The sequence below is a fragment of the Perissodus microlepis genome, chromosome 8 (assembly GCF_051167445.1).
Source record: "Perissodus microlepis isolate ML-2025 ecotype Zambia chromosome 8, ASM5116744v1, whole genome shotgun sequence".
Lineage (NCBI taxonomy): Eukaryota > Metazoa > Chordata > Actinopteri > Cichliformes > Cichlidae > Perissodus > Perissodus microlepis.
This window is the reverse complement of record NC_140468.1, coordinates 1,270,377-1,298,097: the sequence shown is the minus strand read 5'-3', so window position 1 is coordinate 1,298,097 and position 27,721 is coordinate 1,270,377. Positions and strand designations below refer to the sequence as shown.

General features: G+C 45.5%; 1 protein-coding gene across 1 annotated transcript; it reads right to left on the bottom strand.

Annotated features, from left to right (window-relative positions):
* Positions 1 to 5,815: 5,815 nt before the first annotated feature.
* On the bottom strand, positions 5,816 to 23,283 carry syde1 (synapse defective Rho GTPase homolog 1). The gene is made up of 14 exons (XM_084936955.1): positions 22,993 to 23,283; positions 16,909 to 17,171; positions 14,845 to 15,322; positions 14,424 to 14,762; positions 13,930 to 14,125; positions 13,241 to 13,404; positions 10,999 to 11,103; positions 10,815 to 10,903; positions 10,099 to 10,236; positions 9,896 to 10,022; positions 9,593 to 9,768; positions 8,539 to 8,794; positions 8,168 to 8,458; positions 5,816 to 7,989 (listed from the first exon to the last, which is right to left on the bottom strand). The coding sequence occupies exons 1-14, from the start codon at positions 23,075 to 23,077 to the stop codon at positions 7,808 to 7,810; spliced, it is 2,889 nt and encodes a 962-aa protein (XP_084793081.1). The 5' UTR covers positions 23,078 to 23,283; the 3' UTR covers positions 5,816 to 7,807.
* Between the last annotated feature and the right edge of the window lie 4,438 nt (positions 23,284 to 27,721).

Genomic DNA, 27,721 nt, shown 5'->3' with positions numbered 1-27,721 from the left:
ACATCAACAAAGTTATGATTTTGATCTGTCTCATGTGTCTCTGATCCCGGATCGTCAATGTCATTGTTGTAACTTTATGCAGCGTTGTTCCAACTGCTGGTTTAACGTGGGTTGCGGTCAAAGTCAACTTTAGATCAAGCACAGAGGACTGAGACGAGGCTATGGTGGAGGTCAGGTCTTCTTTACTCAGCTCCCTTTCAATCACATACAATACCACAGTACCACCTACTGGTGGGAGGTAGTAATAGCTGCTGCTTATTGCAATATACCACATCCCTCTTTTCCGAGATAATGATACTACCTCTTAACTCCAATATTTTGTAACATAAATGCACCTTTTAAATCGTAGGAACATTAACAATATTATATTCTTGAGACATTAAGTAAAGCACACCTTAGATTGCCTATCACTTGAACAATGCAAAGACATATCAGTGCAGTGTTTTGAAACAGATGAACACATGACAAATTGGATGAGACATGTCAAAATGAACATATGAAACATGACATATTTTCTCTCTTTTCCAACAAGACAGTTTTCTAACTTGTACAGAACAACTCAGGTACAGGATAGAGTGACTGTAAGTTTCCAATCACTTAGTCTCTATACCTGGCAGGGCGTATTATTGCTCGGCCACTGCGTGTGTAGCATGTGGGTGTATTGTCCATACTTGCAGGACGAGAGTGTTGTGGGGTGTCACTTGCTGGTGGCACAACTGGCTCTTGGGCGTGAACAGACAGTTCATCTGGGTCTATGGATGTGTCCTTAAACAGACTTGGGTGTATTTTCCTCAGATGTCTCCTGTTCCTCCTGAGCACCTCACCCTCTGGTGTTTGCACAGTGTAGGAGCGTGGTTCCTCTCGCCGATGAGCTACAACAGCTGGTTCCCAACCGCGCCGTGTTTGCATGTGCACAGTATCGCTCGAGGTAAAAACAGGCAGTGGTCTTGCATGCTGATCAAAGTGGTATTTCCGCTTTGACTGCAGTCCACGCACTTTATCATGAATGTTCTGTGGGGTTGACTGTCTCAACACAGCACTGGCGCATGGCAGCGTGCTGCGGAGAACCCTTCCCATCAGCATTTGTGCAGGTGACATATTCAGTCCTGTGACTGGAGTGTTCCTCAGAGATAACAGCACTAGATGTGGATCTGTTCCAGTTCGTATTGCTTTTTTAAGTGCATGTTTAACAGTCTTTATGGCTCGCTCCGCCATTCCATTTGAAGAAGGAAAACCGGGACTGGAAAAAGTTAACTTTATCTCCCAAGATGCTGCAAACGATCTCATCTCGTAGCTGGCAAATGGAACATGATCGCTCACTATCTCTTTGGGAATCCCGTGTCTTGCAAAGACTGATTTCATCTTCTGAATCACAGAGTGTGCCGTTTTGTCAGGTAAGTTAAGAACTTCTGGGTATTTGGATAAATAGTCAACTAACAAAAGATATGGCTGACCGTTCAGTTCGAAGATGTCTGCTCCGATTTTCATCCATGGCAGCTCTGGAATCTGATGTGGAATAAGCGGCTCAGCCTGGTTCTTTGGCTGCATTTGCTGGCATTGTTCACACTTTTCAAGCATAGTCTCTATATCGTGTGACATGCCAGGCCAGTACAGTACTCTTCTTGCTCTGGCTTTTGTGCGCTGTACACCTTGGTGAGCGAAATGCAACTTCTCCAGGATCACTTGTCTGAAGCTTTGGGGTATTACAATCTTGTCCCCTATCATAATAATGTCATCGTGGATACTGATATTGTGTCTCATAGGCCAGTAGCTGTGGAGTGTTCTGTCTAAACTCTTCCTTTTAGCTGGCCATCCGTTGAAGTGTCTTCCACGCACAGCTTGTAGCACGCTGTCTGCTGCAACTGCCGTTCTCAGGTCACTCAGTGTTTTCTCACTCAATGCTGCTGTGGCCTCCAGAGCATACACAACTCTTTCATCATTTGTGTTTTCACTCACATTTTCATTGTCACTGGTGGTTGTGGCACGTGAAAGTGCATCGGCTATGAACATGTCTCTGCCGGGGGTGTATGTGACGGTGAGATCATATCTCTGTAGTTGCAGCAGCATTCCTTGTAACCTTGCTGGTGCCTTGCATAGCGGCTTACGCATTATCGCCTCCAGGGGTTTATGATCAGACTGCACGGTCACTGGTCTTCCATAGATATACTGGTGGAATCGTTTAGTGGCAAACACAATGGCTAGCAACTCTTTTTCTATTTGTGCATACCTTTTTTCTGTGTCTGTGAGTGCTCGTGACGCATAGCACACAGGTTGCCCTTCTTGTAATAGGCATGCACCCAGCCCATCTTTTGAAGAATCGGCCTGCAATGTTAATGGTTTCTTGTGGTCATAAAATCTCAACACTGGTGCTTGTGTGAGCGTCGCCTTGAGCATCTGTAACGCTGCTGTGTGGTGTGGCTGCCACTGCCACGCTGTGTCCTTTTTGAGTAGCTGTCTTAAAGGTGCTGTGAGTGATGCTTCATTTTGAATGTACTGTGCCAAAAACTTCGTCATTCCCAGCAGACGCTGAAGGCTTTGTTTGTCTTCTGGAGTCGGCATGTCGACAATCGCTTTGATCTTTGAAACATCTGCTTTCTGCCCTGCTGCTGTGATAATATGGCCCATGTATTTCACTGTGTCAACTTTGAACTGAATTTTGTCCTTGTTAAACTTCACGTTAGCTGCTCTTGCTTTCTCCATGACCTTCTGCAGGATTTCATCGTGTTCGTCCTCCGATGTAGCTGCAATTATCATATCATCTGCAATGATAAATACACCAGGAATGTTGCCAAAAGTCTCACAATTCTTTTGTTGAAAAACCTCGCTGGCGGATTTGATCCCGAATGGGAGCCGGAGGAAGCGATACCGGCCCCAAGGTGTGTTAAAGGTACAAAGCTTTGATGACGGCTCGTCCAGCTTGATCTGCCAGTATCCATCTTTTTCATCCAATATGGTGAAGATGGATTTTCCTGCTAGCTTGCTGCGAACGTCCTCCTGTGTGGGGATGGAGTAGTGCTGGCGTTTAACTGCTTGGTTCAGATCACAAGGGTCCAAACACACCCTTAGTGTTCCGTTCTTCTTCTGTGTGGCGACAAGACTGTTGACCCAATCTGTAGGCTCATTGACAGGTGTTATGACATCTCTGCTTTGTAAGTCCTGTAGCGTCTTCTTCAGCAGGTCCATTATGGAGAGAGGCACGTTCCTGCATGCATGAATCACAGGTGTTGCGTTTGGGTCAGTGTGTATGTGGTGAACTCCAGGGAACTCACCTAAGCCTGTGAACACATCAGCATACATCTCCACAAGCTCTTCCTTGGTAGAAGGTGGTTTGGCTAGTCTCGTTTTAGTGGATGTTATGGCAAGGGTCTCAACTCGTTTCACCAGATGCAGCTCTTCACAAGCTTGTCCACCTAGGATCGGTTTATCTGCATGGCCTGATACAAGAAAGTCAAACACAGCCTTGTGTTGCTTCACACTCAAGAGACACCACACCATCTGCACGTATGCGGGCTCCACCAAAAGCTATGAGTACAGTCTTTGTGGGCTGTAATCGAGGCATCCCTGGTAACTTGTTGTAAACTGATCTGGGGAGCACATTTGCGTCCGCACCTGTGTCTAGCTTGAAGGTGACTGATACGTCTCCGATTGTTACACTTTCATGCCAACTTTCAGTTTTGTGCTTGTCACTGCACACCACGCCAATGTACAGTGAATCCCCATCAGTCTCAATGTTATTAATAGTTTTTGTTTTCTTGTAGTTTCTACTTTTCTCTGCGCCTGCTCTGCATACTTTTGAGAAGTGGTTATTTTTCCCACACTTGTGGCATGTTGCCCCATAGGCTGGACACTGTCGGAGCGCGTGCTTGTTGCCGCATTTGTAACAAACCATTTGCTTGTCGTTGCTCATTTTGTTTTTACTGTGTCCTGATTTAATGTGTCCTGTTATTTTTCTTAATGCGTCCACTGACGTATCTTGGGCTGCAGTTGTTGACTGCATAGCCTGAATCTGTGACTTGGCCACTTCTGCTGATCTGCATATTTCTATCGTTTTGCGCAGTGTGAGGTCGTTGTCACGAAGTAATCTCTCTTTTAGTCTTGTGTCATTTATACTGAACACCAATTTGTCCCTGATTATGTCGTCCTCATTGACCCCAAACTCACAACTTTTACTTTTCTGACGGAGTTCTGTGATATATCAGTCCACTGTTACACCTGTTGACATTGGGTATGACCAGAACTTATGGCGCTCAAAAACAACGTTCTTTTGTGGACTACAGTAGTCCTTAAACGCTTTCAGAATGTCCTCCATGGCTAGCGTGTCTCCGGCCGGGGTTACAGTGAGTGTGTTGTACACTTCAAGCTCCTCCTCGCCGATAGTGTGGAGAAGAATGGCTGTTTTAACTTTTTCATCTTTCTCCAGCGCACCCGTAGCAGTCATATATAGTCTGAATCTTTGTTCCCACCTGCACCAGGTCTCAGATAAATTGCCGGTGAGCAGTAGCGGCGATGGTGGCCTGAATTGCTCCATGCCGTTAGCAACATCTACTGTTAGCTAATCTACGGCTAGCTTACTCACGTCGCGGTCCCCGTTCACACGGTCTCGCCAACTTCTGACACCATGTTGTAACTTTATGCAGCGTTGTTCCAACTGCTGGTTTAACGTGGGTTGCGGTCAAAGTCAACTTTAGATCAAGCACAGAGGACTGAGACAAGGCTATGGTGGAGGTCAGGTCTTCTTTACTCAGCTCCCTTTCAATCACATACAATACCACAGTACCACCTACTGGTGGGAGGTAGTAATAGCTGCTGCTTATTGCAATATATCACAGTCATCAAGGTGGACTGATGAGGACAGAGTCTTCTGCGGTGAAGCTGCGCCTTCTGAAAGATGGACGAGACGACCGTCCTACAAACGTCCCCACAGGTTGGTGGAAGCTGCTTTCCTTTTTACTTACAGATTTCAGCTGCAGAGACCTCAGGAAATCGCTGAGTCTTGTCAGACAGACTGAGGGCTGACAGTTCCCACAGTGAACAGGTAAACTCACAGGTAAACTCAGAGGAAGCTTCATCCTTAGCTGCCTCATACTTGATCAACAGACTGACAGACAGTTTGCCTCCTCTGCAGACCGTGAAACTGAGGTGAGGACAGGATTAGACCTTTAGACTGTCCTGCAGCAGCAGCTTTGCATGATTCAAAGATCAGAATAATCCTTCTTTGTCTGTTACTGGTTGCAGCTCCTTGACTCCCCCATTCTTGTAAAACAAGCTGTTTTAGTGCCTTCCCTTTAAGGGGGGTTTGTTCTGATTGACTGACTTCAGGAAGTCTGCAGAGGGGCAGCCTGTAGTGCTTTAGAAAGACGCTGATGTTTAGTGAGGAGTCAGAGGTACGTGTGATGTCACATGATGTAGATTTAATCTGTGACACATTCAACTTTATTTATAAAACACCCTTTAACAGAAACATACCTCCAGCAGAACCAGGCTCAGGGAGGGGCGGCCATCTGCCGCAACTGACCGGGGTTAGAGAAGACACGACAAAGTCACGCTGCTGAGAGCCAGAGATTAATAAGAACTAATGAGCGCTGTAAAGCACTATACAAATACAGGCCATTTCAGTGCAAGGAGGTCTATTAACACATAGTGAGTGAAGAAGAAACACCCAGTGCATCTTGGGAATCCCCCAGCAGCCTACGTCTATTGCAGCATAACTAAGGGAGGATTCAGGGTCACCTGGTCCAGCCCTAACTATATGCTTTAGCAAAAAGGAAAGTTTGAATCTTAAAAGTAGAGATAGTGTCTGTCTCCTGAATCCAAACTGGAAGCTGGTTCCACAGAAGAGGGGCCTGAAAACTGAAGGCTCTGCCTCCCATTCTACTTTAAATACTCTAGGAACAACAAGTAGGCCTGCAGAGCGAGAGCGAAGTGCAGCACAAAGTGAATGGTGCACTGAGGTCTAGTGACAGCAGTGATGATATTGACCACAACAGGCAGAAGCTGCATTAATAAGGTGTTTAATAGCTGTTTGGGTAATAAGACATACAGACTGTGTTCTGTTCCAACAGGAACTGTGCTTCATCACTTTGCTTACTTCATCTGCAGACAAACGTCGTCTTCATTGTAAAAAACACAAGTGCTTATTGAAGATGTGCAAAACAGAGTAACAACAACAACAATAATAATAACAATAATAATACTGTCAGCAACAACAAGGAGAAAAGAGCTTCAAACTTCACAAACTCACAGTGAGAAACTCTGTACCATCAAAACAGAAATTATGGCTTCAACAGTGCAAACAACACCAGATCCTCCGAAGTCCAGCCCTGATACCCAGATATCCGGTGCTCGCTGCTGTGAAAGGAGGTTCCTGTGCCTCCTCCACGCCTCAGAGAACCCATTCTTCACACTGAAGCTGCAGTCAGGTCCAAAGTTTGTTGACGGTTTGGGGCTCTGAACGGCATGCCTGAACTCGGTGCTCCACAACCTCAGAGAGCAGTTGTTATTAATAACCCCAGTATGCGTGCTGTCTAACCTGGCCTGGCGCTCTGCTGCCGCCCCCCTGTGAAGCCTCGTGCGGACAGTCGAGAGCTGCTCGTTTGGTGATGTCACTGATTACTGGACTTTGTGAGCTAATGTTAGCTCACAGGCTCTGAGGCACATACTTTGGTTTCAACGTTAGACTCACCCTGAGACCGCCACCGTGCACGCTTTGAGTCCTTTCTTTGAACCAAACAGGAATAAATTCCTGTTTGGTTCAAAAAAGGAATAAATTCCTGTTTGGTTCAAAAAAGGAATAAATTCCTGTTTGGTTCAAAAAAAGAATAAATTCCCGTTTGGTTCTCGGCACAGCGCCTCCTTCAAGACGTCCTGAGCAGCTGATTTAATCAGTTTAACGAGCGACGTAGCCTCACCTTCAGACTTCACCCAAGAAACGCTTTGAATGAAACTTGATTTGAGAACCTTCATCACCGTGATCACCTTTTTCAGATGATAGTTTCCCCGTATTTAAAGATTATTTTCTATCATTTGAGGAATGAGAACATTGGTACTTTGAGCCCTGATGATGGGATAATGGAGGGTTGTATGAGTTTAGATGATTTAAAGGTCACACATTTAATTGTTTCCTTTTTTAACTTTATAGTTAATCAATATAAACACTGTCACAATGAAAAAGACTTTGAAGTCATGGTAATGAGAACATTTCCCATTTTTTCAGATAACTATTTGTTTCATTTATTTTAACTAGAATATTCTTCTTTAAGGCCCAAAACAGAGAAATACAAAACTCATATTTTACCAGCACCGAGATGAGTTCAGGTTTTTCTCTTCATGCTAATTATTAATTTTTTATTATTACAAGAAATGTTTTCATTTTATTTTTTATGTTTGCTTTTGAAATGTGTTGCAGAGTAAAATGACTCTTCTCTCTTTTTTAAAAGTCCAAAAATAAACACGTCAGGTGTTTTTTCAATACGTTAAATAATTCAACATTAATTATAATTCACTGAAAAAGTTATAAAAAGTTTCTTTGATGAACTCTGAACTTTGAGCGATTATTAATGTTCATCCCTGTTGCTATGAAAAGTTATTCTGCTCTCATTGCTGAAAACAGCTATGGAGTAAAAGGTCAGAGGTCAAGCTAACAGCTGATCTGCTTTCCCACACAAACATCATCGTAGTTTCATTTAAGCACAAACTCAAACCATCAGAGACAAACTTTAAAACTCAGCTGATCTGAAATTTAATGAGGTCAGATCTTCCTCCTGCTCCTCCTCCTCCTCCTGCTCCTCCTCCTGCTCCTCCTCCTTCTCTACAGACAGATCTGTTTGGCGAGCTCGCGGTCCAGGTCGTGAATCAGCGTGTCAAAGTCCTTCAGGCTGAGCCGACAGTTAAACGGAGCGTCAAAGTCCAGGAAGTCATCCATGTACAGAGCTCCGCCCCCTCCTGTTGGCCATGCCCTCTTCTTCTGCTCCTCGTCTTCATCATCACTCCCTGAAAAACCAAGAGGAAGAAGCAGAGTCAGAGAAAGGGCTGTCAGTCGGACACCTGTCAGTTCTACAGTCACCCTCTCAGGCCGTAATGTGACCCAGCAGGAATCAAACAGGTGTGATTTCAGTGACACCTGTGAAGGTTAACCATGTGTATAGGTAGACGATCAGCTGATTTTTACCTGCATCGCTCTCGCTTCCTGCCACCTCATCGTAATCGGCATCCTGCCCGGTCAGAAACTCTTGTCCGCAAACGCTCCAGTCTCCCGCGTACCTGTTGATTGGCGGTGGACTCTCCAGCCGGGCCACACCGCCACGCCCTCGCCGTGACACCACCACCTCCTCTTCAGGGCTCTGTGGTAGAGCCAGGCGCAATGCAGGATGCCGCTGCTGCTGCACCAAGGGATTCTGGTGAGGGGTGGAGGAGGGAGGAGGTGAGGCATTGGCGTCGGCTGGTGCTCGATGAGTCGGCACTGAGGACCAAGAACAATTGGGACGATCTTGATGGGTTCCATGGCAAGGTAAGGTATGTGGGCAGGTCTGTAGGGCTTACCTGGCCACAGCTGCAGCAGGTAGTGCAGCGCTTCGATGTGCCGTTTGAAGTCCACGGCGCTCGCCATCTCCTCGCCATGATAGAAACCCTTCGTTGATCCTCTTCCCGACTTCCCTCCTCCCCCCCTCCACGCGTCTTGGGTTGGCGTGAGGAGCACAGGCCCGAAGCACACGGCGAGGTTCTGATGAGTCATCCTGTTGGCGGCGCTGAAAGATGCTACGAGGCTGAGGTGGTCGAGCAGGAGCAACAGAGTGGCCTGAAAGCGAGAGATGGCGAGGACAGTTAGTAGACAACTTAGCGGTGGACCTGCTGAAATCTGACCTGATGTCAGATTTCAGATTAACTCGTCTCAATTTTCCCGAATGTAAAATATTCAGCCTGTTTATTTTACTTCAAAGGTTCCAGGTTGCGAAAAGGTCAAAGGTCAGGGTGTTAGGTTGCAGCTGAAGCTGCCAGTTTTCTACCCCTCTGTAGGAGCATGTGTTCATACAGGAAGTAAACAGGAAGCATGCGTTCATTATTCCAGACTATTCTTCCTGTTCAGAGGCTGCTGCCAACATTACCCACAATGCACCGGGAACCGCGACAGCAGCTTCTGCATTAACGAAGAAGAAACGTCCCTGTGAGAATGCAGTTGGTGCATGCAGAATTCCTTGACTACTGGAATTATGTCACTGGCCAGTTCTAGCGCGACATGCTCGATCAGACGAAATCAAACCTTCATCATTTGCTTTAAATGTAAACGCTGTGTGCTCTTTATCTGTCTTACACCAACTCTGCAAACTAGAGGGGTCATAGAGGGCTCGCAGCTGGGTCACAGTAGTGTCCCAGAGACAGGAAGAAGCAGGACCAACAGCAGGCCTGCACACAGAAGAAGAAGAGTAGCATGAGGAAGAACATTGTGGGCTAGTGTCCATCAGATAGGCCGAGTCAAGGTACTGCTGACTGTGGGGACGGAAGCACGACACTGTCACAGCAGGAAGCTGCATTGTAAGAATACTGCCGGTGCACTGCAAGATTACCACAGTAGTACTGCAGGAGTACTGGCTGTTACCCTTTCTGGAGGTGGCAGACAGGACAGCAGCTCCACGGTCCTTTGGGACAGTTGGGGATCAGGTGTTGCAGGTTGGACAGGTGGGGGTCGTAGGGTCATGGCCTCCCGGACCACCTGGTACAGAGTCCTAGTGATGAGGGGGGATGGCAGCTCCCGCAGGTAGTCCTTTAGAATCCCTGAGGAGGCAGGTGAGTGCAGTCACAATGAGTATGAGGACGATCAGAGGTCGGGTCAGAGTCTAGCTCAGACACAGGGACAGGGTAAGGAGCCAGGGGTCAAGTACATGTTCTCTGCTGTGCTTACCTGTGATTACGTTGATGTCAGGGTAGAGGTCCTCAGACAGACAAACTGCTGAGCTGTTCCTCTCGAACCAGTCCCTGAGCTCCTTCTTCACCGCAGCAGAGCCACAGAGCCTGTAAAGACCTACCACCTGACACACACACAGACACATAATCAGCTGACGGTGAAGCCGCGGCATCTTTGTCACAGCAGACTTGCACGCTAACCTTCAGTCCCCGTCGTTCGATCTCTGCCACTGTTTTCTGGATCAGCAGGGGGACGGGAGTTGCAGAGCCCTCTTTCTCCACCAGGTGGTGGAGCTCAACCCCAAACACAGAGGACGGGGTGGATGCGTCGCCGTTGGGCTGCAGACACACAATTTATGATTGAGTCTGTAGCGGCGGCGGTGGTTGGTCCACAGTTCACAGCACTTCATGCTCATTGTGGAGATGCTGATTTCCCTTTTCAGCAGCTCCTCACAGCGGTGCAACTCCTACCAGAGGGTTTGCTGAGCATGATGCTACTGTGATTCACCTGACCTGACCTGAACCCCTATCTGGGCTTCTGTAATACTGGAGCAGCTGCAGGCTGACCGTGTCTATGCTACACTGCACTGCAGCAGGCATTGATGGTGAAGGAGCCCCCACCAGGTACTGACTGTGTGAGTGAACACACCCTTGAGAAGCTGGATGTTTCCATATCACAACCACAATCACCAAAATGAAAGCAACAAAAAAGGCTTCAAATATTTCACTTTATGTGTAATGAATATGTGGAAGCTTACTTTTACCATTATATACGTTGTTACTATATTCAAAGTTTTCGAGTTGTGCTATTTGAAGAACAGTCCATACTAGCAGGACGATGTGACCCCGCCCAGGTGACCTGCTGGTTCCAGTTAAATCTAGCTGCATGTATCAGCAGCAGCAGTGGGATTGTGTACCTGCGTGTCCCATTTCTCCTGCAGACACAGTTTGATATAGAGAAGTCCTCTGGGCTCCAGCTTCACACAGAGCTGCTGACAGCGACTCCCTGACAAACCAAACACATCCTCAGTATACAATTCAGACGTCAATGATAATCATAGTGTCAGCTGCATTAACAGTGAACAATGTGGTATAATGAACCTTTGAAGAGAGGGGGGATGGAGACCCCGCCCAGACCGCACACCCGGTTTCTAGTTGGACCACCTGAGTTGGGACTCTGCTCAGATGTTGTTTTGGGTGCACAGACTGAAAAAGGGGAGAAAAAAAAAATCGTGAGCAGATTTAAATGGACACCCAAAGAATATGATGATGTTGGGGGGGGTCGTGATCATGACATCATGATAGCTGGAGGTTGTTTAAAGTACAGTTTTTCACCAGTGATAGAAATGGAGGAATCGTCAGTTTGTCTAAAGACTAAAGTAGAGCCTGTCTGAAGAACTGAACCGGTTACTTGCTGTTTGTTTAAAAACATTAAGAGTTTTTTGGATAGATGAGTGTGGTCCATGCTTTTTAGAGCTTAAAAAGCACTTTGATGCAGTCAGTAACGAGATCGTGTCTCAATTAACAGAATTTAACCTCTCTTCACAGGAGATGATATGGTTTAATACCTACATTAGAAATAAGAGTCAGTGATTCATCACTGCTCGCTCTGAGTCCACAACATTCTGGTTTTTTAACCTTTGCTTTTTAGCTTATTTACGTAATAAGATTTATGAATGTTGTACAGGGACTGGACTACACGTTTACCCTGATAGCATTTTCTATAGCTGTTTTGGCTTGTTCACAGAGAATATTTCACCCCCACATCCTTGTTTTATCTTAGTCCTGCCCAATGTTCCCTCTAAGCTGCGTGCACTGCTGGCACGGTTTCAGCGCACAGAAAAAAAAAATCTAACCTGAATTGAAATTAAAATAAATATGTTAACAATTCTGTTTTGCAGTGTGAGTCAGTGAGTGATGGGTGACTGGCTGCTCCAGCCAATGATGCGATTCACATTCGTATATACGCAGCTAATCAACGTCGCTGACAGGCTATGGCAGCGTCCTTATGTGCCCACACCGGTGTTTTAGCAAAGCGGCTGATGTGGAGTGAAGCCACGTTAATGACAACGTGTACAACCATTGGAGATGTGAGCAGGACAGACGGAACAACTGACGGGAAAAGTGTGGACTTTATACCAGTTTTTAAATTGTGTTGATCGGCCACGTAAAACCAGAGTTATGATAAAAATATCTGCAATGTTTGGTTTTCTTCCTGAATACTGTCGTTGTTTATATTTACTGCAGGAAGAAACGGTAAAAACTGTGTTTTATAAGGAAAACGCTCGAAAGCCTGTGAGCAAAAACAACACCTAAAAAAAAACACCTCCACCCTTTCCTATTGGTGGAAAAATGTGGACCAATCAAAAAAGGATATGGCAACATGGTATTTAGTTGTTTAGGAAGGGGGAAGTTTTAGGAGTGACGGCGGTGTTTTGAGATGTGAGAGATTTGCGACGTTTAGCACAAATCTTGTGTAGTTAGTGTGTAGTCAGTGTGTAGTTAGTGTGTAGTCAGTGTGTAGTTAGTGTGTAGTCAGTGTGTAGTTAGTGTGTAGTTAGTGTGTAGTGTGGTCAATAGTGTTGTTGTGTGTGTCAGAACAATGAGGCGACTGCTGAGTGTTACAGGTGTTACAGCAGTGATACATCTGCTGCTGTCAGGCCTGCAGGTATCAGGCTGTTGTTCTCCTTCATCTCATAGTGGACAGAAATTATTTTTTGGAGTGACACAAATAATTTGTGTGGCATCAGATTTGATGCAGAACAGCTGATTGTTCTGTAAATAGTTTGAAATGTTTGTTTAAAAAAACACCTTGGCTGCATTTTTAGGTAAACAGCTGCAAAAAACTTTGTTGTTTGCATAACTCAGTTACTTTTTTGAAGAAGTAACTATATCATTAACTGCCCAACATTGGTCATTATTTACTGTATTTTGCAGACAGAGAGTTACAGACTCTCTCCCAGACCACAGACTCATAATACAGTCAGAGCTTTATATATAAAAAAATAAAAAATAGAAAGTTGTGTTTTCAAAATTGGAGTTCAAGTTATTTTTCCTTCCAATAGTGTTAACATGCTACACAGGACATGAACAAGGTTTTATTTTTAATTTTCATTGTAAGTGGGATAAAGCAGTTAATTAAAAGTAGTCTAACATAAATGTAAATGCTGTAATTTGATTACTTTAATAACCATGTAACTTGGATGGATTCGATGCTGGCGTGACCACAGTGCACACGTCTGCTGTTGCTCACAGTGGTCCAAGGGAGTTTGTGTGTTCGCTCAGACACATGAAACATTAGAGGGGACATTGGTCCTGCCTGAATGCGGCTTTGTTGTATTACCTGGTGTTAATACCACTATGCGGAGCTGCCTGGCTCGCTCTAGCTCCAGGTGGAAAGTGTGGTTTAAGGGGAGGGCCGAGCCTCGCAGCATCAGGAGGGCAGTCCGCGCTCTCGTCACCCCATCAATCTGTATCACCAGGAAGACTTCCTTACTGCCCTCTGACCTGAGACCGAACATCCAGAGAGACAGAGAGAATGACTGCTCCAAAACTGAACCTAACCCTCCAACAGGGGGCCCCCTTGAACACAACATTCACAGAAAAATGTTGTCAGTGGAGCCAGAAGTGACCAAGAGGGTGGATTAGTTTGTTAGACTGTACAGGTCTGTCCGGTGTATCACATAGACACAGACGACCTGCTAATTAGTACTCAGTAGCATCCAAGTAAATTCCTGAAACTGGAGCTCAGACTTCTTGTATGGTCTGCTGGTAACCCCAGCAGACATATTGTTGGTCAGATACCTGCCCCCAAGAGCACAAACACCAGCCACAGATCCAGGTTAGAAGAATGTTTTATATCAGACCTGTACTCAGACGATTTATACCCTACACAGTCATGAATTAGCTGCTCGTAAAACAGCCAGTCTGAGCTTTAGACTGTTGACCTGCAGTTCTCTTAATGTCCACTGGATGCTGCTGTGTTCAGATTCTGTGTTGAAGTGAATTAAAGGCTTGAAGGTATGTTTATACCTGCTGGTCTTCATCTCCTCCAGCCCCAGCAAGTGGACTGTCAGTAAACCCGTCACCCGTTGGCTGCATCTCGGCGGGTCGGAGCCCACGTACAGCTGGAATGAGCTGACGTCACAGGGCCCATCCTGGGTGATCACGTGTTGAGAGGGCTGCTGTCGTGGCAGTAGTTCAGGGGAGTCCCCGTCACTCAGATACCCTGACAGGAAGACATACATGTTCTATTATAGTAGTTTTTCACTGGATTTCACTCAGAGGCTGAGACTGCCCACGCTTTATTGAAAATGGATGAAGATGGAATCCATGACCTTAATGTGGTTCTGGCAAGGTCAGAAATATCAGGAAGACACACAGATTTCTGTGAAATACAGTCACAGACGCTTTGTATTTACTGTGTACTCATTCTCACTATCGGTTTACTCCTGAATCCTGTCCAGAGCCATGAAGGTTCCTGCTCTACATCTGAGCTAACCTCTTCTCCCCCCCGAGCGGTTTACCTCCTTTACTGGCTGAACATCCTCTTGATGACCGTCGCTGTGGTCGGGCCGGAGAGGTGGAGCTGTCCAGATGATACTTGCTGATCACGTTCTGGTTGGAGAGCGCCAATAATGATGCCGTGCTCTTACCAGCCGACTCCTCTCCGCATCCTCTACTGTCATTTGTTTGCCGATGGGCCCGAGAAGATGAGCGGAGGCTGAGTTTCCGGCGCAGCTCGGGAAGTTTCTTCATCTTTAGAGAGAGTTTTCTTACCGTACCAGGAGACCTCAACCTGTCAATCATACTTCCTGACACACCCCCTTTCTTTTGGGAGGCGGGACTAGAGTCTGGAGGAGAGTCTGAAGCAGGGTGAGATGAAGAACGCCAATGAAGACAAAACCTGAGCAATGTGGTGACAGCAGGTGAAACAGGAAGTCTTACCTGTATTTTCTGCTTTGATGTCATCGACATGGTGACTGACACTTGGATTGGGGAGGCTGGAGCACTGAAAGTCCTCCAGTGGACTGGCACTGCTACAACCTCCGCCAATGTCTGTTCCAGCACTAGGCTCATCTGTTTTTGCCCTCCGCTTCCATACATCCTCGTCCCGGCGTAGACCTCCTAAGTCCTCCTCCTCGGGGATCGGGTTGTACCAGATGTTGCTGCCACTATCCTCCTGAGGGTCGCACACTTCATCTGAAGTCTTTCCTGAGGAAAGCACCCAGGCTCGGCTGCTGCGATCCAGGCTCTGCAGGTAGGCGCGCTGGCCAGACAGCTTGGCACTGACGGAGGTGGAGGGAGATTCAGCGGGGTCCCCTGCTGGGTAGTAGGATTCCTGTTGCATTGTTGTGCTAACACAGGACGCACTGGTCTTATCCCAGGCCAGACTGGTGCACATCCTGTCAGCACACTGCTGCATCTGCAAACCATGACAATAACGAGTGGACACATCACTGAAGGGAGAGAAGGAATAGAGTGAGGAGTCAAACCACCATCAGATCCAGGAGGAGGTGTCCATCTACCAGCAGCACAATCTCTGTCCAACAACCTTGCAACTGTTATTTCTGGGAAGTGCACATATTTCTCTGTTTTCCCTGTTAAAAATCCATGCCCAACACAAATAAGTGCACGCACTGTATTGTTTTAATACGTGGGAACGTATTAATGAAGGTCAGAGATGGGCAGTAACGTTACTGTAATCCGATTACTTTTTTCAAGTAACGAGTAAAGTAAGGGATTACTATTGCAAAAACGGTAATTAGATTACCGTTACTTTCCCGTAGGAACGCTGCGTTACTGCATTACTAAAACCGTCATTTTTTTGCGAGAACGTCTCATGACAGTGACGTAAGCGAGTGCGACGTTCGTGACAACAGCTGTGTGCAGATCAACAATGGATCATATATCGAGTGCGGAGAGAGTATGAGCGTGCAGCGTTTAAAGCGTGGAAGTACTGACCTTACTTTGAGTTTGATTCCATAAAAAGTGACAAAAACATTAGCGTCTGTTGTGCGTGGGAAGAAAACTTCTTTTTACAGCGAAAAAAACCCTAAACAAGCACCGAGTAGCTACGACGTGATGGGAAACTCACAGAGAAACTCGCGGATTCTTCCACTGACCGCTGCGGCACACCTGCACCAGGGTAAACCTCCGCCTACCCCACTCCTGCTTTACAGGTGAAAATAGAGCAACAGGACCGCTAGTCTTTGACTTTATTTATTTTCTGCTGTGTTTTACTTGCATCTATTTGAAAGACTGAGTGTAAACACAAAAAATATTTTATTTTATGTGCTGGAATGTGCAGAAAATAGGTTTAAATGTTAAACTAATTTCTTCCAGTCAGAGAATGTTGCAGATAATTAAATTTTTGCTTGATGCATAAAGTTAAAAGACTAAAACTAATAAAACAAGTTTTAAAAAGAGACTTTTCCATTTGATTACATTTTGTATGATGGATTATGCAGAAAAAGTAGAACTGGGCTGAAAGATCTATCACTTTATCACCTGTTCAGGTTGTAAATCGTGTTTTTAAAAAGTAACTAAGTAATTAATTACTTTTGAAAATAAGTAACGGGATTACTTTTTTGGGGAAGTAATCAGTAATTAGTTACTGATTACTTTTTTCAAGTAACTTGACCAACACTGATGAAGGTACCTGAATTGAGACATAGGAAAGGGTTCAATAAGCAGCAGCAGAACAAGAACAAGGGACCCAACCACCATGGACATCATAGCTGGAGGAATACTAGGAGGAGAACATAGAGAACTACCAGGAGGACAAAGACTAAGGATTACCAGGAGAAGAACAATGATTAAGGATTAGCAGTGGAAGTAGAAAGACTAAAGATTACTAGGAAGATAAAGCCCAATTATTAGCAGGACAAGAACAAAGATAGCGGACAGAACAAAAACTGAAGCAGCAGTAAAGGTCTGACTATCAGCAAAAGAAGGGACAAAGGAGAATAGCAGTGTGAAGGCTCGGTCATACAGATAGTCTGCTATTACCTTGTCTTGCACCAGCCTATGGCTCAAGGCCTGCCCAGATGCATCCTGAGATATCCCTGTGGGTCTCTCCTGGTCTGAGAGTGTGATGGTGGAGCTTGAGGTCAAGAAGGTGGGTGGAGCTGCAGAGCCCTGACGCGCCCACTGCTGTTTCTTCGCCACTGTGATATGGTTTCGAGGAGGCGATGGGGGGTCGGGGTCTGTAAGTGTTGGCGACGATGGTGAGGAAGAGGACTGGAAGACATTGTCGGGCCGGACTGGAGTCTCTGTAGTAAACAAACAGCTATTATTATGGGCTGGATCAGTACGCTTGGCGCTATCAAAGTGGTGAGGTGGGGTGAGTTTGATCTGCACACACTGTGGTTGCCCCTCCCTGAGCCTGGTTATGCTGGAGGTTTCTTCCTGTTACAAGCTTTTCTTTCGCACTGTTGCTAAGACAGTTGCTCGCCTGCTCTGGTCTCATGGTTGTGTCAGATTATCCAGCGTTTTTGAGTTTTTGGACTTTCGAGTTTTGGTTTGTAGAAATATTTTGTTTTGATTCCTGGTTGCCTTGCTTTGCATATTATTATTGTATTTGGTCATTAATGTATCTGTGTCGTCCTCATTTAGTGAGCTCACTTCTCTTTCGCTTTGAGAGTTAGTGTTCCTCGTGCTTTGATTTTAGTCCTCTGTGATTTGGTCCAGCTGTGTCTCCATCTGCACAGCTGTCTCCACTTGGTTACCCTCCTGTCACTGTCCTTCAACAGAACATTTGTTCCCCTTACCCCAGTGTTCTGCTAGCGTTTCCTCTGTTTTTGGACTTCATGATTTACCTTTGGGATTTCCTGCATTCACTCAATAAGAGTTCAACTTTGTCTGTCTTCATGACTCCTCTGACTCTCGCATGGTATGCAACACCTACAGCCTTCTGACATGTTGGAGTTTCTCTGTAATATTACAGATTTGAAGCTGAATAAATAAAATGAAGTTTAGCGCAGCAGGCTCTGACTGAAGGTCTGATTTCCTGTTGATGGTCATATAATCAGCTGTTTCTGTGAAGGAAAGTGGAACGTTTCTCTGTCACATCCTATACATGTAGATTACTGTTCCAGCACTCAGCGCAGACCCAGTGTACGTGTGTGTGTGTGTGCGTGTGTGCGTGTGTGTGTGTCCGCGTGTGTGCGTGTGTGTGTGCGTGTGTGCGCGCGCGTGTGTGTGTGTGTGGCAAAGTGCTTCTGCGCGGTGTACCAGGGGCACGGAGAAAAGTTGTCGTACCATAGGCACGAGCGGTGTGTGTGTGTGTGCGCGTGTGTGTGTGTGTGTGTGAGATCCTCGTGACGGTCTGCAAAGTAGCTGTCTGAGCTGCATGAATATGTTTCTGTGTGTGTGGTTCAGCATCTGTAAATGTGACGTGTGTTCTGAGTTCATGTGTTAAACTCGTTTGTGTGAAATTGTTAAATGCCATGAATGCACCATTGTGACTTCTTATTGGGTAAAGTCAGCAGTTTAACCTGTGTCCTCTGCATTCAGGCACCCCCACCAAGAGAATCTAAGAGAAGTCCCAATTCAGGACTGCATTCAGGACCCCTCAAACTGTTTTAAAGTGGTTTGGATGGTGCTCGAGTATTCTCGAGGGTCAGTTATCGGCTGGTGTGGTTTCCTGTAGTTAAACTGTAGTTAAACAAAGTCCCAAAGGACATCAGGATCATAGCTAAAGTAGGATGAACTAAAGAAATCCCTCCTGGAGGTTAGGATCACTCTCTTTCACTTTGCAGGTTAAAACATCGTCGCGCACACGCGGGGTCCTTTCAATGCATTTGTTTTACACTTTAAAGAAATGAAAGGTGGACTGAATCGGACCGAGCTACAACATGAAGGCTAGCTGTTCTCCTTGTGTTCTCAGCACAGCCCCTTTGGACTGAAAACGGGCCCAGACAGGAAGTGACACTCTGCAGAGGTTGTCCCTCATTTCCTGTCATCAGAGACGAGAGCGTGAGCGCTAATAATAGTCCATCTGTTTTTCATTTCAACGGTCCTACAAACAGCGATCACTGTGGGGCGGGGGTGGGGGAGTTAGGGCGTAGAGTGGAGTGGTGGGGGTGGAGGGGTGGTAGGGTGAATAAACAGCTGTGACTGTGCAGATGTGAATGAAGTCTCTGTGTTTAAAACCAAACACACTGCTGTCTATTCACTATTCATTACAGCCTGCAAACACACACACACACACACACACACACACACACACACACACACACACACACACACTTTCTAAACAAACTGATGTGTTTCAGACACTTTCATTTAAAGGCTCTTAAAGGGCCAGTTCCCTGAAAATCCTCCTCTGACCTTTTGTCTGCTTCAGCTTTGACCTTTGACCCACATGTTTACATCAGAAACTCAGTGAGTCAGTTTCAGGATGACCTTCGAACCATCAGACTAACCTCCGCGTTGGTTTAATGTGTTCACTCCGGCTCGCTCCATGAATCGTGCATGTCAGCATGTGTGAGCTGAAGGAAGAAGCCATCGAGCTCGTTTCCTGTGAAGTTTAATCTTTGTCTCCACATGTGAACATGTTCACCATTACACATAATGTTTGAAATGTTAATATGAAATAAAGCCATCGTGTTCACTGAGATTCATATCTGAAACTTTTACTCAACATCCCAGAGAGATAAACAGGAAGAAACCACACACAGGCCTAATGACAGGAAGTGGCTAACTGACCCAGATTTTCTACAGAAAGCTGACAACGTGCGACTGTCCCCAGGAGCTGGATCTGGTCAAGATTTCAAACCAGGACTGAGGAGAACCTGTGACACTGCTTCAGTCTGAAGCCTGAAGCCTACTGAGGATTTACCTGGAAGTGTAACTACACGTCGCGTCATTGATCGGTCTGTGGAGCACCATCTGTTCCTCCTGTTTACTTAAAGCTTTTCCTCTGGGTTTTCAGAAGTTATCAGAGGATAATGATCATTACTTCAGTGTAAGGACTCCCAGATGTCAGAGAGAGATCAGTAAAACAATCAGGATGGACACGAGCGGAAGACAAAGAAATGGAAAACTTGTCTGCCCCTCACCACAACAAAGAGCGAGGACTCGGACGTGGAAAAGTCTCAGCACTTCATTTCTTTGGCTGCAACTGCTGATGAAACAGCAGGACAAGAGCACACAGCCATGAACTCATGATGCACCTGCAGGAAGCTCTGCACAGAAGAAATCCGGAGCGAGACATCATGTTTTCACATGGCACTGAGCAGTGACATCGCAGTGACATCATGAGCATTCGATCCATTCATTGGCTGTTTGTCTGTTGTTATAGAAACAGAAGACGTCACTGCTCTGTGTGTGTGTGTAAGAGTTCGGCCCTGAGCCCAGAGTCTTGATCCAGAGCAGACCTGCTCTAAAAATAAAGTGAGGAGGAGGTCTGAGCATGCACCGAGGAAGCTCGTTGAGGACTCTCTCAGAGAACCGAGGTCATGTGGCAACATTTTTCCTCTCCACAGTCTCTGATGCAAGAGCGCAACTCTGCAGCGCACACACTGTGTTCACAAAAGGATCTAACGTACATATTAGTGAAAACAGCACAGCAAATCCACACTCTGACTTCCCTCGGATGTGACGTGATGGCTGATTGGCTCAGGTAAAAGTGTACTGTGCTGGTGTTCCAGATGTGCAGGTGTACCTTCACCTTCTCTGACACCCCCAGTTACAGGAAAGCGCACTCGTGTTTCTTATTGTTCCAAAACATGTTATAAACAAGCTCCAGCAACACACAAGGTCACAAAGACTGTTGAACAGGAGGGAGAGCAGGTTATGGTTGGTGCTTCGATCCCTGGATGCTCCAGTCTGCGTGCCAAATGTTCTTGGGCAAGATACTAACCCGGAGTTGCTCTCTGACAGATCCATCAGAGCATGAATGTTAGACAGAACACACATACATAGTATAAAGTGCTTGAGTGCTCAGAATAGAAAAACACTTTATAAGAAGCAGACAACACAACATCAGATGTGTTTGACACAACAAGAGTTTCAGTCAGGTTTCAGAGCTCATCACAGCACAGAAACAGCTTTCAGAGCTGCAGTGGTTTGTATCATATCTATCTAATAGACTCCAGTTTGTGCATGTAAATGGAGAGTCCTCTTCACACACTGAGGTTAATTATGGAGTTCCACAGGGTTCAGTGCTAGGACCAATTCTGTTTACATTATACATGCTTCCCTTAGGCAGCATCATTAGAAGACATAGCATACATTTTCACTGCTATGCTGATGACACCCAGCTCTATCTGTTCATGAAGCCAGATAACACACACCAATGAGTTAAACTGCAGGAATGTCTTAAAGACATAAAGACCTGGATGGCCGCTAACTTTCTGCTTCTTAATTCAGATCAAACTGAGGTTATTGTACTCGGCCCTGAGAATCTTAGAAATATGGTATCTAAGCAGATTCTTCCTCTGGATGGCATTACCTTGGCCTCCAGTAACACTGTGAGGAACCTTGGAGTCATTTTTGACCAGGACATGTCCTTCAACGCACATATTAAACAAATATGTAAGACTGTTTTCTTCCATTTGTGCAACATCTCTAAAGTTAGAAATATCCTGTCTCAGAGTGACGCTGAAAAACTAGTTCATGCATTTATTACTTCCAGGCTGGACGACTGTGAGTCATTATTATCAGGAAGTCCTAAAAACTCCCTGAAAAGCCTTCAGTTAATCCAAAATGCTGCAGCAAGAGTCCTGACAGGGACTAGAAAGAGAGAGCAGATTTCTCCTGTTTTGGCTTCCTGTTAAATCCAGAATTCAAACTCCTGCTCCTCACATACAAGGTCTTAAATAATCAGGCCCCATCTTATCTTAATGACCTTGTAGTACCATATCACCCTATTAGAGCACTTCGCTCTCACACTGCAGGCCTACTTGTTGTTCCTAGAGTATTTAAAAGTAGAATGGGAGGCAGAGCCTTCAGTTTTCAGGCCCCTCTTCTGTGGAACCAGCTTCCAGTTTGGATTCAGGAGACAGACACTATCTCTACTTTTAAGATCAGGCTTCAAACTTTCCTTTTTGCTAAAGCATATAGTTAGGGCTGGACCAGGTGACCCTGAATCCTCCCTTAGTTATGCTGCAATAGACGTAGGTTTGTCCTGTCCTCCTCTCCTCACCACAAGTGGTTGCAGCAGATGGCCCCGCCCCTCCCAGAGTGTTGGAGGTTTCTTCCTGTTAAAAGGGAGTTTTTTCCTTCTTACTGCTAAGTGCCTACTCATAGGGGTCATAGAATTGTTGGCATTTTCTCTGTATGTATTATTGTAGGTCTTTATCTTACAATATCAAACACCCTGAGGCGACTGTTGTTGTTGTGATTTGATGCTATTGAATTCAATTGAACAACATACACACCACACACACCAACACAGTGAGCTGTTGATGTGATTACTGGTATGTGAGTGAAAAGGTCATGTCTAATATAGATTGATGGTTTTGAATGGTTTGGGTGGCCACGTTGACTGGAATCGCGTGGACATTCACCCTGAAACATTTGAAGACTGGACAGCAGAGACGAGGACGCCGACCTTGGCCTCTGTTAGCGTGTTAGCACGAGGTCGACTGCTCATCCACGGGTCATGCTGACCTCCACTCTTTGCTGAGAATGCAAACACAGAGCGTCAGAGTCATGTGTCCTGACGAAGGCTGCGATGAAAACAGAAAAGTCACATAGACTCTCCCTGTGCTCTGCTTCAGCTCTGATCAGACACTGTTTGCCCAATCGGATGCGACCTGAGACGCCTGAGGTCATGAGGTCAACGCTGATTCCAACAGCAGAACTTTATTTAAACAAACTCTTTCATAAGAATGGTCCTCTGCCTTAGTTTCCCGCCCACTTCAGGGATGAGAGCAGTTCATCCCTCAAGTTTGGGACGCCGCAGGAAGCTTGCCGTGAGCGTGCTCACAGCGCCTTTAATCTGTGATAGGAAGCAGCTTCATCACATGAAGGCATCGTGAGGTGTTCACTGCCCTCACTTCATAAACTTTATTCTGACATTAAAGGTAGCGTGAGGCATTTACAGGCTGCATGTAAGTGAAGGAAAAGTGAGTTTCAGCTGCTTACCGCTCAGTTTGGGGTCGGTCTTCCTGCGGCTTCTGTCTCTGCCTCTCAGCCTGGAGAAGGTCCTCTTCAGCAGGGGCTCAGCCATCGTGCACCTCCCTCTCCTCCTCCTGCTCCTCCTGAGTCGGGAGGTGCTGGGAGGAGAGTGGAGTCAGTAATCCAGCAGGAGAGCAGGAGATAGAGCTCCTTCTCCACGAACTCCTCGTCTCCTCCTTCGTTCTCAGAGCTGTTCTACAGGAAATGAATTCCTCGCATTCTTTCCCAAACTCCCCCTTCGCCCCTCTCCGCCCCATGCTCCTCCTCCCACTCTCCTCCCTCTGCAGGGACACAGGAAGAGCTGCACTGAGGCATCATGGGAGGTGTAGTTCCGCTCCAAACAAGCGCTCAGTTTCTCTTCAGTTGATGATTTTAAAAGTGATTCTTAACACTCATGTTGACGGGCAGTGAGGGTGACTCCCACGTCATCGGTGACACTCGTCTTCTTCTACTGTCTAATTCAGGGTCATTAACCAGATCCTGGGGAGGACCTGTAAACTCAACACAGAGAAGCCCTGAATACAAAACCCAGGACTGTGCTGCTCTCTGCTGCAAACCGCTGCTCTCTGTCCATCTGCCGATCTGTAAGAAATAAAATCTGACTGATCGAACTCACGACTCAGCTGTTACGCCCTCTGCTGGAAGGAAACCGGAACAAAGAGGCTGAAGGTGAAACCAGGTTTAGGTGCAGGAGAAGGGGGAGGAGCTTTGGAGGTCTCTGTTGGTTTCTTTAGTTTTGTAGAACACAAAGTGGGAGTGAAAGCTGGAGTGTCACCTCAGCTCCCAGTGACCTGAGGTAGTCTCCTCACGCTTGCATTCACAGGTGTAACCAAAGTAAACTGTGTGAGCCGAACTGCATGTTGTCTGGAGCTGCGCCTGTCAGGCAGCAGGTAACTCACCTGTGCTGGAAGCTGAGTCCTACTTTAGGCGTCTCAGCAGGAGGCGAAATCTGTAAATCCTTTATTTCTGTGTCTCAGTGGAGGTAAAGGAGCGAGGAGTAACATCCACGTGACAGGAAGGAGAGCTCCGAGGTTTGGACATGGAGCTGCAAACAGAGACCAGACAAATGGCAAAGAGCTTCCTCCTCTTCATCAGCACTAAGGTGTTTGGGGGTCTAGGACCTCCAGACCCCCAACGCTCTCAGTGAGCTTTCCCATGTGACAGCAGACAGCCAATGAGGTGACATCACTCTGAGCTGTAACCAGGTATTTAACCCACTGAGAGGCAGGGGAGCCTGTGGGCCTCCTTACTCACCTGTCCCTCCTCTGTGTTTGAGGCTGCCTCTACGGCCCTCGCTTTACCAGAAAGTTTATGTCGACACAATGTTTCCTGAATCTTCATCGATCAGCTGACTCATCTGTGTGATGGTGACTATCAACAACCAGCACCAAACTTAAATCTACAATTAAAGATAAAGACAAATCGTAAAACATTATGTGAACATCAGCAGGTATGAAATCACCCATACTGACCAATCACATCTCAGGAAACTGCGTCACCACTCCTGCAGCTCCCTCAGCTCAGCAGGAGGTCTGAAGTCTTTGTGTTTGACCAGTAACAGAATTTTATTCTTTATCTTACAGAACTCAGTTTTCTGTGAGCATGAACATCTGATCCTAACAGAGCAGCTGTTTATCAGACCCACAGCTCAGAACATCGCAGCTGGTCTTGAACCAGTCACTCGATTAGTCTGTCACACACACACACACACAGACACACACACACACACACAGACACACAGACACACTCTCACACACACAGACACACACACACACACACACACACACACACACGCTCTCTCACACAGACACACACGCAGACACACACACACACACAGACACACACACACACACACAGACACACAGACACACTCTCACACACACAGACACACACATACACACACACACACACGCAGACACACACACTCAAAGACAGACACACACCAATGAGTTAAACTGCAGGAATGTCTTAAAGACATAAAGACCTGGATGGCCGCTAACTTTCTGCTTCTTAATTCAGATCAAACTGAGGTTATTGTACTCGGCCCTGAAAATCTTAGAAATATGGTATCTAAGCAGATTCTTACTCTGGATGGCATTACCTCGGCCTCCAGTAATGCTGTGAGGAACCTTGGAGTCATGTTTGACCAGGACATGTCCTTCAACGCACATGTTAAACAAATATGTAAGACTGCTTTCTTCCATTTGTGCAACATCTCTAAAGTTAGAAATATCCTGTCTCAGAGTGACGCTGAAAAACTAGTTCATGCATTTATTAGTAGTAGTTCTGATTAAGCAGAGATGCACAAATAAAAATATAAGTGTCATGGAGTAGGATCTGTCATCAGAAAGGAGCAAGCACTTTGGCGACAGTGGGAAGGAAAAACTCCCTTTTAACAGGAAGAAACCTCCAGCAGAACCAGGCTCGGGGCCATCTGCTGTGATTGGTTGGGATGAGAGAAGGAAGACAGGATAAAGACATGCTGTGGAAGAGAGACAGAGATTAATAACAAGTAGGATTCAATGCAGAGAGGTCTGTTAACACATAGTGAGTTAAGAAGAAACACCCAGTGCATCATGGGAATCCCCCGGCAGCCTACGTCTATTGCAGCATAACTAAGGGAGGATTCAGGGTCACCTGGTCCAGCCCTAACTATATGCTTTAGCAAAAAGGAAAGTTTGAAGCCTAATCTTGAAAGTAGAGATAGTGTCTGTAATGTTTGCATGCCTCAAACATTAATAATGACACCTTCAGTATCTCTTAGTTCCAGTCTTTAATTCTCAGGCTTGCAGCAGCAACCCAGTCTGCAGCGCTAAGTTGTTCCTCTAATGTTTTCGTTCCTTTCCTACTAACTTCCTTCCGCCTTACGTTTGACCTTTTCAAAATAAAATATCTGTAAACATCACAGTCTTTCTCCTGAATCCAAACTGGAAGCTGCCCCCCCCCCCCCCCCCTTTTTTTTGCGTGTTTCATGTCTGTGTTTGTGAATCCAGCTGCCAAAATAAGTTTGATGTTGTTCTCCACCTGTAATTATGTGTCTCTCCACTAGATGGAGACATACTCCATCAGATGGTTTAAAGTCAGTCCCAACAGCCACCATCAGATCATCACAGAGAGTACAGAACCAGCTTTAATTGTGTGAATGCCTGAGGCGCACTATTGTGATCCTGTTTCTCTTTAAACTTTATTCTTCTACCTTATTATTCTAGTTGCTCCGTTTCTTTGCTGGTTAACTACTGCCTCAGTTTTTCTGCTCTTTCTGCTAATGCCTGCATAACTTTTATACTTTTTTTTCCCATCCCATATAAACCTTGAGATCATCTTGTCCCATATTTTAAATTTACTTTGAGGTATAGGATGGGAGTGATTGATACATGTATAGCAATCTTGGGAGAACGTTCATCTTTATTATTTGAATTCTAGAGTAAAAATTTGTAGGTGTTGTTGACTTTTTTTATGTTACCCTCCACCTGATTGTAGTTGGTGTGAAACATAGCAGATAATGATTTTGTCAAGGTTACGCTCAAATATTTCATGGTATTCAAGTGCCACTTTAGTTTCTATTCATCTCTAATCTTTTTAGACTAGGCTCATTGAAATTAATGGACCACATTACAAGTTTAGCTCCCCAAAACGAGCCTTGCTTTAGTTCAGTGAGATAAGCAGCCGTTTTCAGAGCAGGCGAACCGGGTTCGAATCTCGCCCATGGCAACATGTTTTCAGCAGACAGTTAAAGCTTACGTAGCTTCAGCTTGTGCAGCTTTTTTTCAGCTGAATGTGTTGCTTGTTTAATATTTTTGCTAATTCATTACAATTCAGACTTCAGCAGCTTCTACAACTGTCTTCAGCAGACAGTTCAGCTTGCCAACATTTCTTTTCAGCACACAGTTTGACTTTTTAACCTCTTTTCAGCACAAACTTCAGCTTCTTCACCCATTTTAGGAAGGATTTTCAGTTTCTTCATCTTTTTAGCATAATGTTCAGTTTCTTCACTTCTTTTCAGCAGATAGTTCTACTTCTTCAGCTGTTTTCATCAGATTCCACTACACGGCATTCACACTGCATTTTCGCAGGAAATGCAACTTTTTCTACTTCTACCCTATTTTATGAATGCCGTGAGGCTTTTTATGCCATTTTTTGCCCCATTAAAATAAATGGACCAAATTACAAGTGTGTTTGCTGTGTTAGCTCACTGGGGTGAGCTGTGTTTTAGCTCAGTGAGATGTGCAGCCGTTTTCAGAGCAGGAGGGCCGGGTTCGAATCTCAGCCATGGCATCATTTCTTTTCAGCAGACAGTTCAACATTTTCACCTGTTTTCAGCATACATTTTAGCTTATTCACCCCTTTTAAGCAGAATATCAGTTCTTAGCACAGAATTGAGCTTCTTCACCCCTTTTCAGTAGAAAGTTCTGCTTTGCTGTGATGCATTCACAGTATTGTGATCCTGTTTCTCTTTATTCTTCTACCTTAATATTATTATAGTTAGTTTTAGTTCACAAAATATCACAAGATTATAGGAGATAAAATCTAAAGTTGACTGAAATATAATCTGTAAAATCATCTGGAGACAGACACTATCTCTACTTTTAAGATTCAAACTTTCCTTTTTGCTAAAGCATATAGCTAAAGCTGGATCAGGTGACCCTGAATCCTCCTTTAGTTATGCTGCAATAGGTGTAGGCTGCTGGGGGATTCC